This window comes from Mixophyes fleayi, chromosome 10 (assembly GCF_038048845.1).
Source record: "Mixophyes fleayi isolate aMixFle1 chromosome 10, aMixFle1.hap1, whole genome shotgun sequence".
NCBI classification, from domain to species: Eukaryota; Metazoa; Chordata; class Amphibia; order Anura; family Limnodynastidae; genus Mixophyes; species Mixophyes fleayi.
In genome coordinates this window covers 38,286,860-38,307,727 of record NC_134411.1, presented here as the reverse complement: position 1 = coordinate 38,307,727, position 20,868 = coordinate 38,286,860, and the positions used below count along the sequence as shown (strand labels likewise).

Here is a 20,868-nt window from a genome sequence, read left to right as displayed (position 1 = left end):
ATCCACACCTGGCATTTCTGCAGAGCAAGTCTGCAAGCCTGTTAGTCACTCTGCCTGCTTTGTTAGAGAAGCACAGTCCTGTGGTGTGTGCAGTATAATGAAGTTTGATTTTCCCATACCAGTATTACAAAGTGTTATCCTGCAGGCACATAGGACAGATTCAGGGTCAGGGGGGAGAGGATGATACTATAAATATTTTGCTAGAGTTTTGGAAGAAATTGTAAAAAAAATAAAGTCGTTCTGGGATTCTTGTAGTTTGAGGAACCAATGAGTATCACTTTTCTTAAAAGGTCTGAATTTTTGGGGGGTTTTCTGTAGCCGGTTTGTGAGCTGAACTGATAGACAATGCACTATGACCTGGTGACCTCATTGGGGCACAGGGTGATACTAGAAATTGATGAATTGTTGGGTTGCTTTGGCTCCACCAACAAAGTGGCAGCCTCCCCGTTTTCTGGTCAGTAACTGGTGCTTTCAGTGTAGGCTAGTTTGTGCTTGCAGCCTGTAATGACACAAACCAGCCACTGCATGAAGCTTACTCACGCATTTCACAGTCTAATAACCCTGAAACGCGTTGATTTTGTCTGCTGCCACTCCCAGATAGAAAATGCTGCTGATGAACCAAGAGTGCTGTGTATAGTACAAGACGTTACCAACTGCAAGACCATCAATGAGCAGATCCCGCTAAACCTCCCCGCCTCCACCTCCGTGCGCCAGTTACACGAGGATGTGTCCAGCAAGGTGGGCTACGTGAGTGGGACCTTCAGCCTGAAGTGGGGGCATGGAGACATGGTGAGTGAGCACTACTCCCTACTGCATGCTGGGTATATTGTCCGCGTCGCTGTGTTTTACAAGGTTTGGGTGAATTAATCAAACTGTTAATTGAGTTTCATGCCATTAATCTAGGAAATAACATCCAAAGTTTCACCCATCTGCATATTGTTTCTTTGGCAGTGAGGTAAAGGCTCAGGCTAATTGTTCGATACGTTTCTCTCTCTTTATGAAGCTTAAACATTTTGATGTGTCATTTGTGAAGGACGGAGCAAACGCAGGACAGAAAGGGCCGTATTTAGTCCAATGTTCAAGCCCAGAATTCTGCATCATTTTATGACACCCACTCGATAAATCAAACTGAATCTTGAGAACCTCTCAAGTGACCCCCGCCCCTCCGGGCTTACTAGTGCAGCAAGTGTGGCCCGTCCAATGGCAATGCGGCATGTTCTGAGTCGCAACATTGCTCCATCTCCAGTAAATATATAAATAACTCCCACCCCCTGGCTACTTACATATACACCACACGTGGGGTCGTTTCACAATGAGCATCGCTCAGAAAATGTATCGCTGAAGTTCATTGATGCCCAACATGGGGTCTAAAACATCGGAGCAATGCTGTAAGTAGTGGTCACATTCTGTGCACATCTCTTTATATATTTGGGTTTTATATCCGAGCTCCGGGGTATCCTGCAGGTTGTACTATAGGCTGTATAAAGGATATGCTTGCCCAAAACTATTATCAGTAGGAGAAGAGTATAAGAACCGTGTAAAACATTAAGTAAACATCCAGTAAACATTAAAGGATAATTCCACTCAAAACGGAAAATTCGACTAAAGATGAATTACGTGGGGTCCAATATTCATTGGATCTAGTCGCTTCCACGCTCTTCTCTGCAGCATTGCTGTGATCGGATAGAGGCCATTGTACTGAATGGATAAAGAGAGTGCGCAGGACGTCCCTATGTGCCAGCCCAGGGTTATGTCTTTTCAAACTTTCTTGATAGATGTTGGCCGGATCCTGCTTCAGATTAGTTTGTGTGAGAGAAAATGTAGGACGTTCTCAATTTCATACAGTAACTGATAAATTGATAAATATCTGCATTTCTCTGTAAGTTGGGGAACTGGATTGGCTGAGGTTCTCCGTTAGTCCTACTGTGACCAGATTAATAGATGCAGCAGCTGTCTGTGATCTTTGTTCTACTGCTGACACTTCAGTGTTATCCGTCTCTGATCATTGTGTCCTTAGACTGAGCTGGATCCCAGCCTGGACCAGTCGTTGGTGGACTCCGGCTTTGAGGCGGGGAAGAGAAATTTCCTTCATTTGACGGATAAGAACGGGGAGCAGCCTCAGCTCACGTCGGTAAGAGACCTTGTCTGTGATTGGTCACAACACTGTGGGTGGGGGTAGAGACAGTTCCAGTGACGAAACTACCATTGGTGCATCGGGGCCCATGGAGATAATGGGGCCCGTTACATGGCAGGAGCAGAGGGTTGGCGCTAGCGAGCTGTGGCCTCAGTTCCATCCTTGTTTCCTACCCGGGGCCCACAGCTCGCTAGTTCCGCCTCCGGACTGATCACATGATAGGGGGGCCCTTGGTAAATGCTATAACATGATCATAGCAATAATGCAATAAAATAGGCAGCAGTTGTCACTCTTGGCTGTCATTACTGTGAGTTGAGAAAATCTGACCTTTCATAAAATATAATGGAACAATCTGTTCTCATCACTATAGAACCTTTGTTTATTCCATGTCTGTTTTTATAATGTAAAGGAACACTGGTAAGAGATGATACACAAGAGTAAAGTGATTTGCTTGTGGTGTGCGCTATATCTAATGCTGCTCTCTGCCCAGAACTGACTTATGACCCGATGTGTTTCAGGACGAGTCGGGGACGGCGGACAGCAGTGGTCTGGATGACAGCTCACAGGAGAAGTTCATAGGGCCACTTCCGAGAGATGGATCAGCCGGCTGCACCAGTGACTACGTCAGCCAGAACTACTCGTATTCCTCACTGCTCAGCAAGTCTGACACCGGTACTCTCCTTTTATTCTCTTATCTTCATCTAGGAATGACGTCACTTTCAGGAACTGAGTCTCGTTGTTGTCATCACTTGTCCTCCTCTGCAATGTGGGTGTAACAGATCCTTTATCAGTGACGCTCAATACGTCTTCTATGCTCAGGAACCTGCTTCAGTTTATATCCATTATTATAATGTTGTATTACAGAGCGAGAATTGTCGGGTTTGCAGGTCTAAATTCAGCTGTATTATTAGGCAGCGTGTCATCCCGATATCCTGCGACTAATCTCTCTCCTTCCAGGTTATGTGGGCTTAGTAAACCAGGCCATGACTTGCTACCTGAATAGCCTACTGCAGTCGCTGTTCATGACACCAGAATTTCGCAATGCGCTGTACAAGTAAGTATTATATTGTGCTGTGGAAACGTCACCTGTCACTGCCTAATGACTGCGCTCTTCACCCTGAAACACTTATCCTGTGTGTGGTACAAGCAGCCAGTTCCTGTATATTAAACACACACAGAGGCGAGAACAAACCTGGTAATAATCACAGCAGATATAACACGCTCCTTCCTCAGCCAGAGTGTCTGGTCCCTTATGCTGGGTGTATACTGGTCTGATCCTGTGGTCTGTGTATCTGCTGCTTATAATCCTCTCCCATGATGCCACTGGGTTAACCCGCTGACATTGAAGTGACGCACACGATTACCGTCTTCCTGTTTATATATATATATATATATATATATATATATATATATATTTATATATATATATATATATATATAGTAATGCACTGGACTATTTATTTAAATGGAAGGTATTTCCTGCTCTTGGAAGCCGAGCACATTCCTCACTGTTGCTCGTATAACTCTCTGTTATCATGCAGATTAATCTGACAGTGCTCTTGTGTCTCCGAGTTGGGGCTGTGGGCAGTACCAGGGCACTGTTTTGTGGGGTAACCGGTTACTTGGAATTATATTCATCCAGGTTTATTCTCCGCTGTACATTAGTCAGTGACTGTGTCTGTCCTCTGCCGGTGTCTTGGGTCTAAATGGATCTTTATCGCTCTGACAGGTGGGCGTTCGAGGACACAGAGGAGGACCCGGTGACCAGCATCCCGTACCAGCTGCAGAGATTATTTGTTTTATTACAAACCAGTAAAAAGAGGGCGATCGAGACGACGGACGTGACCAGGAGCTTTGGCTGGGACAGCAGCGAAGGTAACGGCGGATCTGCAGAGTATTAAAAGCTTTGTTATTCTTGGCTACAAGGCTTCATCTTCGTAATACGAGTACATTGCTTGGAGCCTCCAGAAGATTGAGTATGGCCGATGGTATTGTGTGTGTGGGCTCTGTTGCCACCAGATGGCGCTCTCGAGACACTCGTCAGTCTTTACTGCGACTGATTTGGTTTCCTAATGTCCTATTAGCCCTGAGATGAGACGTGTTTTATCCCTGGCCCACGTAGCACTTGCTGCAGGAAGTATCTTGAGTTTTGATAAGATTTGGACATTTGTAGAAGCTTAGTTGTAAAGAAACCTTACTGTTTCTTTTTAAATGATTGTTATAAAATTTCTCACAAATGTTAAACTTTTGTTCCTCTATATATCGGAAAATCAAGTCTTGTAATCAATGTAACAGAATTAAAACTTCACATTATTATTTATTTTTGTTTTACTGGTTTGGAATCTGGGTGTGTGCAGGTCCCCGGTGTCTCTGCAAGAGTCTGATCTGACATGGGGATGTCTCGCTCTGTTCTGTTAGTGGGTCAGTGGTGGACTCTCCATCTATAGAGAGCAATGAGCAGTGATAGCGCCACCAACCTGTGTTTTACAGGGCAGTGTAAGGTGACAGTGGGACTGAGAGGCAACATTTCAGAGGGGGTTATCCACCATACAGAGATGCTGTATCCTTGTGTGTACAAAGTTACCAAGGATATAGTATACACACACAAGTATATTTGTTACACCATGTTATTGTTCCGTGTATACGGTGAGCGCAGTGTGTCTAACCTCTGGCGTGTTCTGTTTTTGGCAGCGTGGCAGCAGCACGATGTACAGGAGCTCTGCAGGGTCATGTTTGACGCTCTAGAACAGAAATGGAAGCAAACCGAGCAGGTAAGTGTCCATACAGCGATACACCTGGAAATAAGCCGTATACCACAGACACATCTGACTGAAAGCAGCAAACTGTGTGACAACCAATACTTGTGTCATTCTCAACTTTTGGACATGACTGTACTCTGCCTGATGTTATGATAAACACATAACTGCACTGTACATAAGAAAGCTGGAAATACTGAATACATAAACTAACTGTGTCTGTGGCTTCCTGCTGCCTCCATTCCCCTCCTCACATCATGTCCCTGCCCCTGTCCTCACTAACACATTGTTCATCTCCTGATATGCTCTGTGCTGCTGGGGGAGCCTGCTCCTTCCAATATATAACTCTCTGTGGCTTCCTACTCCCTCCATTCCCCTCCTCACATCATATCACTGCCCCTGTCACATGCAGCTCTGTCCTCACTAACACATCACTCATCTTCTGATATAATTAACAATCCCTGTGCACTCTTAAAAAGCAGACCATGTAGTAAAAGTTGCAGGATTGTACATATAAGATGATAAATCAATCTGGAGCCAGGAGGCCCTTTAATCCTTCCCCACATCTGTTTTAATCTGCTTTGTATATTGCAGGCCGACCTCATCAATCAGCTGTATCAGGGAAAGCTGAAGGACTACGTCCGCTGCCTGGAGTGTGGTTACGAGAGTTGGCGGATCGATACCTTTCTGGATATCCCGCTGGTGATCAGACCTTACGGCTCCAACACAGCGTTTGGGAGTGTGGTGCGTATATCGTATATTGTTCACTGATCGCCGTGTATATCTCATGTTCGTGTCCTGCTGCCACCATCTATCTATAGTTTATATAATAATCTGTTATAATTATCTCTCGTTATAATACCAGGAGGAAGCCTTACATGCCTTTATCCAGCCCGAGACCCTGGATGGTCCGAACCAATACTTCTGTGAGCGCTGCAAGAAGAAGTGCGATGCTATGAAGGTACCAGGTTCTGATCCCTCCTGTACCGGGACCTGTCTATATCTGCTGCTTGTTCTGGTAGATGACGGCAGCTCTCTCTCCCCAGGGTCTGCGCTTCTTGCACTTCCCCTATCTCCTGACCCTACAGCTGAAGAGATTTGACTTTGATTACACCAGTATGCACCGGATCAAGCTGAACGATCGCATGACCTTCCCCGACGAGCTGGACATGAGCCCGTTTATCGATGTGGAAGACGAGGTAAGTTGGTGTTGCTGGGATTTAAGACGTGATGATAATAGGACTGGTGATCACTAACGTCACAGAGGAGTTGTACTGTGTATCTGGTCATTTATGAAGGACAATCGGGCCTTGTGCTCATGGCTACATTCAGTAAAAGGGACACAGTAGAAATAGCCGCCGTGTAAGTCTGGAACGGTGGTCACCCCCGTTGACCGGTGCCCTCGTTTTGTTTTATGTCTGTAAGAAGTCCCCCCAGACGGAGAGCTGCACGGACAGCGGTGCAGAGAATGAGGGCAGTTGTCACAGCGACCAGATGAGCAACGACTTCTGCACAGACGACGCCCTGGACGAAGGCATCTGTCTGGAGACCAACAGCAGCGTCGAGAAGCTGAATAAGTTGTCGGAAAAGGTAACGTGGTTTACGAGCGGTGGAATCGTGGATGTGCTCCCATGTTAGACATTGCAGCATTGTTGGCTATGAAAAATGGAGGGAGCAGCTAGTGATTCTTCATCCGTCTATTTTCAGCACCTTTCAGTTTGTTTAGGTTTAGTTTAATAAAGTATAACCCATCTCCAAAGTTTATTTACCTGGGCTTTAGTTAAATCCCTGATGTCCTGCTTTCACCACCGCCAATGGATGCAGGCTGCTGTTCAGAGACTGCACGGTGTCCTTCAGCATAATCTAGCGTCAGGCATGCAAGATTCCGAATCTAGTGAACGCCAGACTCTGTGTTGGGTAAACTTTTAGGATGGGGCATAACTTCTGATATCCCCACCCCCTTCCCCCCAAAACTGAATTATTTATGTACCGGAGCAGCCGAATGTTGTCTACATGTTCTTGGTCAACGCTTTTAGATGTTCCACCAGTAAATGGAGAAGCAAATCAGATCATGACTGCTTATACCACACGTACATTACACAGGGTTCTAGATGTGTATAACTCGCTCGTCTTATTGCCCAGTATTGACATTGACATGAATTTGCTTTGTTTAGAATTCTCTGTATGAACTCTTCTCGGTGATGGTCCATTCGGGCAGCGCGGCCGGAGGCCACTACTATGCCTGTATCAAGTCGTTCGCTGATGACCAGTGGTACAGCTTCAATGACCAGCACGTCAGCCGGGTGAGTACGGATTCCCACCTACACATGATAGTGTTGTCCATTACTTAGCCATGGTACAGGCCGTAAGCAGGTATTTGGGAGGTTGTGGCTGCCAAAAGTACCTGGTGCTACCAAGTTACCTTTTATCGTATGATGCCCTGTGGAAAAAAATCTCAATTCTGCCTCCTAAGCTATTTATTCCATCCTGATGTCTCAGCGGTTCTTTCCAGTTTTGAGAATGTGTTTGTCAGTCACTGTAGCAGAAATATTACACAGAATCAACACTTTGGAACTATTCTGCTGCAATTGATAATTTATTTATGATTCATGTGCAGGGTGGAGTCTTAATTCCCCAAATAAGCGAATGGCACTACATTTGCAACTGAAACCCTGCCTCATCTAGATCTCCATCGCTTGGGGATGTCTTGTGCTATCAGCCACTGCCTTTTCAAAGCTGCAGTTCCTCCCAGTAAACAGTCAGAATGTGCTCTGAGCCTGCTCTCTGCAGTGTGCAGGGATTAGAGGTATTATCACGTTATTTGTAAGAGGCAGAGGGGTGACAGGAGTAATTACTGGTCTACTGGCAGAGTTTGAAGGTGTTCTGTGTACTTTTTCATATGTATAACTTTAACATGTTTGCACTTAGTATTACTTTAGATGAGTATTATTTGGGATTTGTCTCTTGTAAAGCAGATCAGTGCATCTATCAATCTTAGTGAAGTATCGCCTCCTTATTGACAAGAGAATGGAGGCAGCAGGAAGCCACAGCCTGAGAGTTATATAGTCGAAGGAGCAGGGTCCCCCAGCAGCACAGAGTATATAAGGAGATTAGTGGTGTGTTAGTGAGGATAGGGCTGCATGTGACAGGGGCAGTGACATGATGTGAGGGGGAGATGGAGGCAGCAGGAAGCCACAGACTGAGAGTTATATAGTGGAAGGAGCAGAGTCCCCAGCAGCACAAGGCTGTGGTATTCCTGATGAAGCTGCTGCGGGTAGACTGTGTGGAATAATGCACATGACACAATATTCTTACATCTCACATAATCTACGTCGGTCGTCACTGCAGCATTGAACACTACACTGATGCCTATTCTTTCGTAATGTGAAATGATATTTTCTACAGATAACGCCAGAGGATATTAAGAAAACCCACGGAGGGTCGACAGGAAACCGTGGTTATTACTCCAGTGCCTTCGCCAGGTGTGTAGAACTTATCACTACAGGGGAACGGATTTATTAGTCTCAGTGGTTACATTGGGTGGTTATTAAACAACGATAATAAGAATTGGTTGAACCTTTCAGTAATGGACATTTCTCCAGGTCTTAGTGATTATTGTTTTAGAAATGCTTTATTTGCTATTCACTGATAATTTAGTCTTAAAGCTTTGATGGAACAACATCCATAGAAGCTAATGTTCATCAGTGATCCATAGTGTGTACATACGCTGTAGGCAGCCATCTTGTGGGCGGGACCAGTGTACAGGGCAATGTAACCTGTGACATCATGGATATTTTAGTGATGTCAACAGGGCCTAACAAATTAAAGGGCCTCATTCTACCCAACATTGGATCACAGCCCACAAAACCCCTGATTGCATTATATATAGGTGATTAGATACCAGTGATGGCTCCTACTTATAATTAACGCTTGTTTTGTCTCCGCCCTCCCAGCTCCACCAACGCTTACATGCTCATGTACCGCCTGAAGAGCGCAGCCAGAAATACAAGTAAGTGATTTACTGACGTAATGCATATTATTCTCCTGGGTCATCTCACGGACCGGCCTGTGTATTACATATACTGACTAGTCTGTGTACATGCTGGAACTTCTTGTTCAACAAGCTGTTACAGCTACTGTGGAAGATCGATGGGGCCCCTGGCTTTTTGCTGGGGCCCTTTCCTTCCCTGCATCGTTCTTGGGGTTTGTGTGATTTTTAAGCTGTGAGCGGAGGGGAGACCTGAGATCTCTGGAGAAATGCGGGAGGACTGTGCACGGCTGACTTTCCTGATCGGATGGATGGATAAAGACGGGATACTTGGATACGCTCTATTTTCTGCCATCCCGGCTCCCTCATCCACTTTGACCTTTACGTGCTTGTGCGTCTCTTCCTGCCCTGTGAACAATGAAACGGACGAGTGACCGATTATAAGGACGCCCATATTACACCCCAGTCTCATTCGGCTGCTGGATTTCATATATTCCATAGGTATCATGGAAAGCCAACCTTTATACTAGCTCCACAATGCCCGTCACTCACTAATACTCAGGTTCTGCTCCTTCCCCCTTATCTGTGGTTCTAGACCCTTGTCCGAGTTTCCTGTGAGCTATTGGGCTATAGGAATAGCTTGTATAAAATTATTATTGTCACAAACAGATTCTACAAGAGTCACGGGTTCCTTTTAAACTGTCCAACTGTCTACAAGATGTGACAGACTGTCTGTCTCTTGAATCTACATTGCAGGCCCCGTCCATCAAGTACAAGTCCCGCCCACATAACTTTTCCTGCTGTTTCATTGCTCGGTTCTTGCGTCTATTTGCAGAGTTCCTGGAGGCGAGCGAGTTCCCAGAGCATATCAAACGTCTGGTGCAGCGAGAGAAGGAGCAGGAGGAGGAGGAGAAGCGGCAGCGGGAGATTGAGCGCAATACGTGTAAAGTAAGTACCCGTCTGTGTACAACGCTTGTACTCCACTGCCAGTTGGGGGCTGCGGCTGGGTAATGAACACTGTTTTGTTGCAGCTGAAGCTGTACTGCATGCATCCCGTCAGACAGATCCTGATGGAAAACAAGCTGGAGGTTCACAAGGATAAGACCATGAAAGAGGCCCTGGAAATCGCATACAAGGTACCTGGCATATACTAATCTTCTGTATAATCTGCGGTCTGGAGCAGTTGGTGTATTTACGTGTGTGTCAGATTTACCTTTCTGTGCATGTTCTTACACCTCTGGTAAGATTGTGTGTTGCCCCAGACTCCAGTATTGTAGTTCTCACCCAGCCCTGATCTCATGCCCGGCCGTGTCTCTCTCAGATCATGGATTTGGACGGTGTGGTTCCCCTGGATTGCTGCCGGTTAGTGAAATACGATGAGGTTCACGACTACTTGGAGCGATCTTACGAGGATGAAGACGACCGGCCGATGGGACTCCTGCTCGGGGGGGTGAAGTCCTCCTACATGTTCGATCTGCTTCTAGAAACCAAACGGCCAGAGCAGGTCTTCCAGTCCTACAAACCTGGTGGTGAGCCCCCGATCTGTCTGTCCTTTAAGTAGATGTTGGCCATAAAGTGTGGTGTCTGGTGTATAAGCAGCCCCCCCCCATCCCCAGCTGCCATTGTGGCTGGGGGGCGGCTCCAGCTCCTGGCACCCGGGGTACTGGAAGCAGATTCCACTGCACTCTCTCCAAACGTCTCTTCCTTGTACACTGACTAACCCCTTATTAAACATGATTTATTTGGTGTCTTGTTCTGCACTGGTTACAGTGTTGTATCTGTCATCAGCATCCAGTTCTGCACATATGTGGTTTTCATATTTGCTGCAGTAAGTCATTAGTACAGTAAAAATAAGTTCTTAGTCCAACATTTGACTTGTCCACTGGGTGGCGCTGTTCTACTGCTGATCATTTCATACTTCGAGGAAGTTGGGCCTCATTCATGTTACTCTGTATAAATATGTGGAGACATTTGGTTCTAAATCCCAACCAGCAAATGTAAATCGTGTGTATTTTTCCATTTAATGCGTCTGTCCAGGCAGATCGGTGATGATACAACTAGTGACTGTATTTATAACAGTGTGAGAGGCACTAACATATAAGCAGACTTTATGTCATATATAAAGTATTAAATATTGACTTATAGGAAAAGAAATACAAGTTCTGTACCATTGTAATTATAATGTCCCTTTACTGTCAGTGAGTCTGCAACGTATAAAACAACCCAACATTTACGATGTGTCTGCCAGAGCTGCAGTTACAGGCACCAATGCATGTAACATGTTTACTGCCGGCCTGGTGTCCAGCTTGTATGCACCGCTTGTATGCACCGCTTGTATGCACCGCTTGTATGCACCGCTTGTATGCACCGCTTTTATTGTGTGCTGTATGTTCACAGAGGTGATGGTGAAGGTCTACGTAGTGGATCTGAAGACAGAGACCGTCGCTCCGCCAGTCAGCGTCCGCGCCTATCTGAGTCAGACCATCCAGGAGTTCCGACAGCTCATCTCTAAGGTTGGGGGGATGTGGGGTGGTAATTGGGGGATGTTGGGTGGTAGCGGTGGGGATTCTCCAATTATTTTTTCTGAATGCTCCTCCAGTCTGAGCTGTTTTTCGGCACCTCAGCCATGAGAATTTCCTGACCGTGCAATGAAATAATCCTTGATTTCTGACATGTAACATAGGACATGTGATCTAATATATATAACTTGTATTTGACTAGCCCACCCTCAGGAGCTATAAGGTCATAGTGCGTTGTGTAACCATGTTGGGTTGATGTTTCTCAGAGCGTAGACTTGCCGCCAGATCCCATGCGGATTGTCCTGGAGCGCTGTTACAACGACCTGCGGATTCTCAGCGTGCCCAATAAAACGCTGAAAGCGGAAGGTTTCTTCAGAAGCAATAAGGTGAGACTCTCCTATCTGCCATTAAAAGGACTCTCTAATTTTTAGGGGCAATCAAATAATAGTTCCCTATTATTGTTATACATAAATCTGTTATTTATAATATTCCTAATGCACAGCTTCTCCTACCTTCCGTGACTTTACCCAAACATCTTAGCAGGGTTAGTTGTAATACCGCCAGTGCTTGTTTGGTCAGACTCTTGAGAGGTCCCACTATAATTATCGCTGTACACGAGGTCAGGCGAGGTCAAGTGTTGCTGGAGCAGGAACAATTGGTGCATTACCCCATTGTTATTGAATAGACGTAGAGAATATTATGGATGTGACTTGAGGTCCGGGATAGAGAGCCTAAACGTGACTGACGTGTGACTTTCTTACTCAGGTGTTTGTAGAGAGCTCTGACTCCAACGACCACCAGTTGCCCTTCGCAGACTCTCACCTGTGGAAGCTCCTAGATCGTCACGCCAACACCATCAGACTGTACATCACCCTGCCCGAGCACGCGCCTGGGTCCCAGGCCCATCGCGTCACCTGCCCAAAGCCATGTGGGAACTTGAACCACCAGGGGGGGTTTTGCGAGCGGACGGACGGTGGCGGTAAATCCGTGGACGCTATTTTGGAAGAGAGCACTGAAAAGCTGAAGTCTCTCTCGCTGCAGCAGCAGGAGGAGGGTGGAAATGGGGACAGCAGTAAAAGCACGGAGGGCAGCGACTTTGAAAACATTGACTCTCCGCTGAACGAGGGGGATTCCTCGGGGTCAGCCGACAACAGAGAATTGGAGAACCGAATTCTCCCGGCCGACGCTGAAAACAACTTCCAGCCGGAGGAGCGATCGGACTCTGATATTAACAACGACCGGAGCACGAGCTCTGTAGACAGCGATATTCTCAGCTCAAGCCATAGCAGCGACACTCTGTGCAATGCGGACAATGCTCAGATCCCGCTGACCAACGGGCTCGATTCCCACAGCATCACCAGCAGCCGCCGCTCCAAAGCCAATGAAGGAAAGAAGGAAACGTGGGATACAGCCGAGGAGGATTCTGGGACAGACAGCGAGTATGACGAGAGTGGGAAGAGCCGGGGGGAGGTGCAGTACATGTATTTTAAGGCAGAACTGCATGGGGAGGAAGGATCTGGGGAAGGGAACAAAAGTAAGTATTTTTGGTTGCTAAATATATTCATTTGTGCTAAATGTTTTAAATGTACAAAGCAAAATGTAATCTGTGCCCAGCTCCAATTTTAAATGTACACACACAGACAAACGTGCGCCTCAGTGATGTAGCTGGTTCCTAGTGGGCGGGTCTTCAGTCCACAGCAACAGCCCCCATATGGACAGCAGTGTCCTGATTGGCTGCATTTACATCAATATTTTATTAGGACAGGGTTTCTGCAGTATGACCTCAAACCTGTGGCTATTGCTCCCTGCTGCTCAGCATAATTATTACTTTACTAGAGACTCTTTTGTTGAAACTTACACCTTTTACTTATCACCCACTTATATTCATGTCATCCATGTATTGGGCATGTAGCCGTCTTTCAGTCCGTGTGTACAGGTTCAACCCTTTCACATAACATCATTGAGCTATCGGTGTTGTACCAACAAAAATAGTGCGTTTTGTGTTTTATTTGTGTTAAACCAGAAGTGCAATGTGTATAACCAGCCTTCACTGTAAAACAATGACCTCTGCCAAAATATTTCAATATCTTCTTTTTGCCCGTCAGCCATAACTACAGCTGCATGGTTAATGGATAAACCTCTACTTATAAAGAGGTTTATTGTTTAAGATATCATAAAAAAAAAAACAAACCCAGCAATGTCAGACATAAAAGAAATAAATATATATATTAGTATTTCTAATCTTGGGCCTTTTAAGTTAAGTTGCTAATTTGGTGAAGGGTACATCGTACCCATGACCAATTATCCAGCGATGATGTTGCATTTTCCCGGAGAGGCGGACTGGTTCAGTAGGCGTTATTGCGGAACTAGTTAGTCCCTCGGTTCTAATTGAGCCGATCAAAAGACGCTATAAAGTTCTCTCCGCTCCATCTGATCATCATTTATATAGCACCACCCATTCCACAGCGCTGTACAGAGAACTCACTCACATCAATCTCTGCCCCATTGAAGCTTACAGTCTAAATTCCCTAACACACACACACACACACACACACACACACACACACACACACACTAGGGTTAATTTGATAGCAGCCAATTATCCTACCAGTATGTTTTTGGAGTGTGGTAGGAAACCGGAGCACCCGGGGGAAACCCACGCAAACACAGGAAGAACATACAAACTCCTCACAGATAAGGCCATGGTCAGGAATCAAACTCATAACCCCAGTACTGTAAGGCAGAAGTTCTAACCACTGAGCCACTGTGCTGTCGTACATCCCAGAGTGTAAAGTTGTAACATCTATGTAGAGCGGAAAACCACAAAGTCAGGTCCCCCTGGTATCTATAGCCGCCTGGAAACCACTGCAAATAACTGATTATAGCCATCGTTCATTGTAACTTGTACAAATATGTTATTCGGTCCCTGATACAAATCGTTTCCCTACAGGTTTATTGGTGAATGTAGATAAAAGAATCACCCTCTCTGCTTTCAAACAGCAGCTGGAGCCTTTTGTGGGGGTCTTGTCCTCCCAGTTTAAAGTCTTCAGAGTTTATGCCAGCAATCAAGAGTTTGAAAGTGTCCGTCTGAACGAAACGCTCTCTTCATTTTCCGATGATAACAAGGTAACCACCGCCCAGCAGGCAGAGGAATAACGCAGGGTTCACCCATCGCTGCTGTGATATATTATGTTTCCCGTGTAATAACATTGGATATATAATTAATCATGTTCTCGTTTGTAGATCACCATTAGGCTGGGCCGGGCTCTGAAGAAAGGAGAGTACCGTGTGAAAGTGTTCCAGCTCTTATTAAATGAGCCAGAGGTACGGCCTCAGTCACCCCGTATTATATATCTCTATAGCTCCGCAGTGTCTGAATAATGCAGAATATACATCAGTAAAGCTGCTACATTCTGACCTAGTAATCCTGGTTTTATTTTCCAGCCGTGTAAGTTCCTGATGGACGCCGTGTTTGCTAAAGGGATGAGCGTGCGGCAATCTAAGGAGGAGCTGATTCCACAACTCAGGGAGCAGTGTGGGCTGGACCTCTCCATAGACAGGTAACCAGTGTTATGTCCTGGTCTGTGGTAACTAATGTCAGTCCGGGTAACAGAGGATAGTGTGTCATTACCTGTATCCTCTGATCCATTCATAGCGTGTGATTACCTGTAGCCTCTGATCCATTCATAGCGTGTGACTACCTGTAGCCTCTGATCCATTCATAGCGTGTCATTACCTGTAGCCTCTGATCCCATTCATAGTGTGTCCTTACCTGTAGCCTCTAATCCCATTCATAGCGTGTCATTACCTGTAGCCTCTGATCCATTCATAGCGTGTCATTACCTGTAGCCTCTGATCCATTCATAGCGTGTCATTACCTGTAGCCTCTGATCCATTCATAGTGTGTCATTACCTGTAGCCTCTGATCCATTCATAGCGTGTCATTACCTGTAGCCTCTGATCCATTCATAGTGTGTCATTACCTGTAGCCTCTGATCTATTCATAGCGTGTGATTACCTGTAGCCTCTGATCCATTCATAGCGTGTGATTACCTGTAGCCTCTGATCCATTCATAGCGTGTGATTACCTGTAGCCTCTGATCCATTCATAGCGTGTGATTACCTGTAGCCTCTGATCCATTCATAGCGTGTGATTACCTGTAGCCTCTGATCCATTCATAGCGTGTGATTACTTGTAGCCTCTGATCCATTCATAGTGTGTCATTACCTGTAGCCTCTGATCCATTCATAGCGTGTCATTACCTGTAGCCTCTGATCCATTCATAGCGTGTGATTACCTGTAGCCTCTGATCCATTTATAGCGTGTGATTACCTGTAGCCTCTGATCCATTCATAGCGTGTGATTACCTGTAGCCTCTGATCCATTCATAGCGTGTGATTACCTGTAGCCTCTGATCCATTCATAGCGTGTGATTACCTGTAGCCTCTGATCCATTCATAGCGTGTGATTACCTGTAGCCTCTGATCCATTCATAGCGTGTGATTACCTGTAGCCTCTGATCCATTTATAGCGTGTGATTACTTGTAGCCTCTGATCCATTCATAGCGTGTGACTACCTGTAGCCTCTGATCCATTCATAGCGTGTGACTACCTGTAGCCTCTGATCCATTCATAGCGTGTGATTACCTGTAGCCTCTGATCCATTTATAGCGTGTGATTACTTGTAGCCTCTGATCCATTCATAGCGTGTGATTACTTGTAGCCTCTGATCCATTCATAGCGTGTGACTACCTGTAGCTTTTGATCCATTCATAGCGTGTGACTACCTGTAGCCTCTGATCCATATAACCTGTAGTCCACTCTTTCAAGTCATATGGCCACTTAGTAGCTATTCTTTGGTGATCACTAGAAAATCACCCCCTCCACTCCAGAAATCGTCAAGGAGCCCAGGATGTGGGACCATACGTTACAGAAAGAGGTTAAGTCCAGAGATTAGGGGGGGGAGGGGTTATAATGCTCAGATTCCCCCCCCCCCCCCCCCCTCCCCCTCGGCTTCAGTAAAAACAGGGGTGCCCTAATTTGATGATGTAGGTTGTGTAGTTTTCAAAATGTTACGTCTTGTTAGGCTGCCGTATTATTCCTACAATTTGTAAGCGCTTCATTAAAGACTGTGCAAACTAGCAAAACACAAAGCGACTGCGTTATCATTTACAAATGCAGTTCTGCTATTTGCTGTTTTAGGAAGGTGCCTGAGCAAGAACCACAAAGTATTTATTTATTGGTGGGAAAAAATACACATTTTACTGTTTCACTTTCTTGCAATTTCAGTTTTCTTTGCCATGTCAGGAGGTATAAACAAACTAATGGTATTTGTGAAGCTCGGTATAATTTGTGTGGTTACTGTATAAACAAATTACTGATATTGATGCTGGGATGTGACTCAGCAGTGGTGGAGTTAACTAGCGGTATTAGTAAATGGTCCCTTAGAGGACAGGTTACACGGATACAACATGTGTTGCTAACACCACAAATATGATGCAGGATTTGTTGCAAAATTTGCATTTGGGAACTAAAAGTGCAGTAATAGAAAATGAACGATATGAGAAATGTACGAGAACCAATGGAAACCTTAATACTTGTAAATCTTTAAAGCCTAGTTGTGTCATTTAAGGAAAGCATGATAGCGTTACAGAAGAACAGATTAAGCATATTACCCTCATAAAATCATTTAGCACTGCTCCTCACAGTGACTGCATTGATCAGCAGCAATTTATTTTTTATTCTCTATGATTTTCATAACTTTCAATCCCTGTACTAGAGCGGAGGGTTTATAACTCTCAATTTTTTTTATCTGAACTTTTAATTATATATTTTTGAGAATATAACGCAAAACCTCAATGTTTTATGCAGATTCCGATTACGCAAAAAAACCTGGAAGAACCCCGGCACGGTGTTCCTGGACTATCATGTGTATGAGAATGAGATTAGTATCTCCAGCAACTGGGAAGTGTTCCTGGAAGTTCTGGAAGGTAATTATGTCCTCCTAACGCGTGCGTGCGCGTGTGTGTGTGTGTGTGTGTGTGTGTGTGTGTGTGTGTGTGTGTGTGTTTGTGCGCGCGGAGGTCTGGCCCGCCTGCGTGGGGTGTGCGCGCGGAGGTCTGGCCCGCCTGCGTGGGGTGTGCGCGCGGAGGTCTGGCCCGCCGCATGTGGAACGTAGACTGGAAATGTGTCCATGTGACAGCCCTGAGTTAGGACCTTGTACTACGTGTACTTACACATTGCTCTGCCTGTGTTACGTGTTCCTCACAACAGACAGTGAGAAGATGAAGTCCATGTCCCAGCTCTCTCTGCTCGCCAAGAGGTGGCGGCCGTCGCAGCTGACGCTGGATCCGTTCCAGGAGATCGTGCTGGAGACCAACAGCGTGGACGAGCTGCGGGAGAAGGTGAATGGCTGGTTTTACACTGGGGTGGCCTTACGGTATCCGGCTCGGAGGTTATGGTTGTGGGCTCTCGCTCGCCTGTAGTTCAGAAAAAGTTACGTGTGCTCTTTCTTCCAGATCTGTCAAATCAGTGGAATACCGATGGAGAATTTAGAATTTGCAAAAGTAAGTCAAACTCTAACCAGACCACTAACCCAGACTCTTACTGACTGGAAATGGGAGATTGGTTGTCGTACCTCAATATTTTACAGACCCTTTTTTATGTTGCAACACGTTGAAAGTGCTAAACTTCTGGGCATTACATTAGCTGCCTGAGGATACAAATTAGTACCTCCAAACCCCTCCCAAGATTCTGCACCTTCCTGTATCTTAAATCTCTGCACATGTCAGTGGCTTGTGCCTATCATCCTCCCTTATTACCACCTTTACTGCCAAAGGCAGCTCATAATATAATATTACTACCTGCTAACCGTACAAAATCTGGTGCGTGTGTTCTGCCATATTTCTGGATCCCATCGGACTGGTCCATTATACAGAACAAGTACTTAGTCCGTGTGGTCCTCTTTAGATTGTAAGCTCAGCAGACAGTACCCTCTCACCTTATCACACAGCTTCCACAGAGGAATATGCAGGCGTTCTATAAATCTAAACGTACCTGTCCATCACCCACACACTTGGGGCGATCTCATACAGCCTCCACGTTATTCATCATGTATCTTACATCTGACACTGCAGGGCCGAGGGGCGTTCCCTTGTGACATCTCCGTCCTGGAGATCCATCAAGATTTAGACTGGAACCCAAAAGTATCGACACTGAACGGCTGGCCCCTGTATATCTCTGACGATGGCGCTGTCATATTTTACAGGTATGGTGCATGTCGGTTTAACATTCGCCAATATATAGATACAAGTCTCACGTTTGTATATTGCCAGTTATGTCACCTGGGTGAAAGGTTTTGCTCACTGTCATTGGCTATGTTTGTAGTGCGCTTCAGTAGACAGGAAGTCTGGTGTGTGTCGGAAAAATTCTTCCCCCACAGTTGGCTTTATGTGAAACATTCACTATAATAGGTTTGTCAGACCTTTCACAGATAATTAGAGGATGCTCCCTGCAGGTTTTATATACCGCAATATCATCTTTTAGTTCTTTTAATATTTCTCCACAGTAGGTAGGTAAGTTGGCAGCCCCCCAGGGCATGCTGAGACTTGTAGTCCAACATCGGCTGCCAAGCCAAAGGTTGCCCGAGTCTATAGCAATCATTGGGGTCCCCCTTGTTACTTTCTAATTATGCATCAGAAGCCTTAATATCTAACTCCTATAAAATCTGCCTAACGCAGAGATTATGTCGCCGTTCTGTCCTAGGGATAACGCTGAAGAATTGGTGGAATTGACGGACGAGCAGCGGAACGAGCTGATGAAAAAGGAAAGCAGCCGGCTGCAGAAGACCGGGCACCGCGTCACCTGCTCCCCCCGCAAGGAGAAGGCGCTAAAGATTTACCTGGACAGAGCAACAAACAAGGCCGCCTCCCAGGACTGACACACGGCGTAGCGGCCGTCCTGGATGGGCCGCATTTTCCACAGGCAGTTTCGCTCCCGCGAAGTGACCTCGCTCTCGGCGGGGGACGGTCGTTGAGTGTGAAAGCTACGACACCAGCACTGATTGGATGGGACTATTCAGCCAATCAGCAGCCTAGTACCCTACAGGGGGGGGGGTCACTGTTTGTGACTTTGTAATCATGTTCTGCACTATGGTCGATTTAAACTGTAAAGCTGAAAGGGATGTGCAAATAAGAATTAAATATATATATATATTAAATCGAGCCAGGGGCAGTGGAAGAAGGGGCATCACCCAGCTTAGGTAAGGTGTGCGAGAGCCTTGGTTGGCTTCAGGCTGTTCAGAAAGGGCTGGATGGTCTCTTTATTTTGCTGATACACACATTACCTCATTGACTGACAGAGCGCGAAGCGCAGCTCGTAGGAGAGAGACTGGAGACGCTTAGGCCTAAAACTGTATTACAATCAAACTAGCCCCGAAGACTGCTGTATAGACGTTACCTTGTCTCTCACCTGCCGGTGGGTCGAGACGAGCTCCAGGCACAGATGGGGAGGGGTCCACGCGTCCACAGACCAGGCCGGTCGGTAGCAATAGAGTCAGATTTGCGACACTCCGGATGGCGCGGATCTGTAAGTTCAGGCGTGGCCCTGCCAGACTCTGCTGGGACTTGTAGTTCACAGCAACTGGAGAGCTTAAAAGGTTGCCAGTAGAGCAATCATCTGCTGTGTTTCATTGAGTGTAAATAAAATTTTCCCCCCTCCCTAAACATAAAAAGTACAAAAGACCCCACAGCGATGCTGCATATCACTGTACAGTGGAGACTTTAGCTGCCTATTTAAGTTTCCTCTCACCGCTGTTTGAGTATCCTGGTACTAGAGATTTCTATATTTGCTTGTTTTGGTTTTGTTTTGTTTTTTAATGAATTACGTTTTGGGATACTGTTTTTAGTTGTCGACACCTTTTTTATTTTTATTTTTTTTTCTTCCCTAATCACTTTTTATTTGTTGTTTTTTTTTTTTAGTTAGTGTTTTTTTTCCCCCCCCTGTTTTATTAACCTGGTAAAATAGCTGAAAGAATTCTGAATTCCAAAATCATCATTTCATCTGCACAAGAACCCCCCACAAACGTAGCGGCGCTGTGTAACTTTTGAAATTTCCATCTAATTTATAACAGATTGATACATGGTTTTGATAATTTTCCTTTTTCTTTTTTTTTTTTTCATGCCGACCGCTGTTTACAATGAACATGCCAATAAATAAAAAGTGTTTAAAATATCGGTGTCTTCATTCACAAACCCAGAGAACCGTGTGTGCAAAACGGAACGGTCAGCGTTGATTCCAGTTTGCCAGGAGTCGCGGATTGTGATAGGAGACTGGTGCGTTGGAAAAATATACTTTAGCAGTAACGACCAATCAGATTCTTGCTGTCGTTTTTCCGGTGGCTGCCTATATTGTTTCAACGAAAGTTCATTTTTAAAGGTAGTGTGGGGGTCTTGTCTCAGATTATAGCCCCT

The 20,868-nt window shown here is 45.6% G+C and overlaps 1 protein-coding gene across 3 annotated transcripts in view; it reads left to right on the top strand.

Annotated features, from left to right (window-relative positions):
* USP47 (ubiquitin specific peptidase 47) overlaps positions 1–20,627 on the top strand; it is a 43,405-nt gene extending 22,778 nt beyond the window's left edge. For 2 of the 3 annotated variants that reach the window (XM_075188470.1, XM_075188468.1), the window contains exons 2-28: positions 598–789; positions 2,018–2,131; positions 2,653–2,806; positions 3,092–3,188; positions 3,864–4,009; positions 4,826–4,905; positions 5,485–5,634; positions 5,756–5,851; positions 5,937–6,089; positions 6,316–6,480; positions 7,065–7,193; positions 8,296–8,372; positions 8,844–8,899; positions 9,714–9,826; positions 9,910–10,014; positions 10,200–10,407; positions 11,276–11,391; positions 11,664–11,783; positions 12,163–12,931; positions 14,348–14,523; positions 14,641–14,721; positions 14,842–14,957; positions 17,270–17,388; positions 17,672–17,802; positions 17,917–17,964; positions 18,535–18,665; positions 19,163–20,627. In XM_075188470.1, coding sequence (XP_075044571.1) covers positions 598–789; positions 2,018–2,131; positions 2,653–2,806; positions 3,092–3,188; positions 3,864–4,009; positions 4,826–4,905; positions 5,485–5,634; positions 5,756–5,851; positions 5,937–6,089; positions 6,316–6,480; positions 7,065–7,193; positions 8,296–8,372; positions 8,844–8,899; positions 9,714–9,826; positions 9,910–10,014; positions 10,200–10,407; positions 11,276–11,391; positions 11,664–11,783; positions 12,163–12,931; positions 14,348–14,523; positions 14,641–14,721; positions 14,842–14,957; positions 17,270–17,388; positions 17,672–17,802; positions 17,917–17,964; positions 18,535–18,665; positions 19,163–19,337 — 4,017 coding nt within the window. In that variant the 3' untranslated portion in view covers positions 19,338–20,627. The remainder of the gene's footprint in view (positions 1–597; positions 790–2,017; positions 2,132–2,652; positions 2,807–3,091; positions 3,189–3,863; positions 4,010–4,825; positions 4,906–5,484; positions 5,635–5,755; positions 5,852–5,936; positions 6,090–6,315; positions 6,481–7,064; positions 7,194–8,295; positions 8,373–8,843; positions 8,900–9,713; positions 9,827–9,909; positions 10,015–10,199; positions 10,408–11,275; positions 11,392–11,663; positions 11,784–12,162; positions 12,932–14,347; positions 14,524–14,640; positions 14,722–14,841; positions 14,958–17,269; positions 17,389–17,671; positions 17,803–17,916; positions 17,965–18,534; positions 18,666–19,162) is intronic. The other variant, XM_075188469.1, reaches the window with a different exon arrangement.
* The last annotated feature ends 241 nt before the right edge of the window (positions 20,628–20,868 follow it).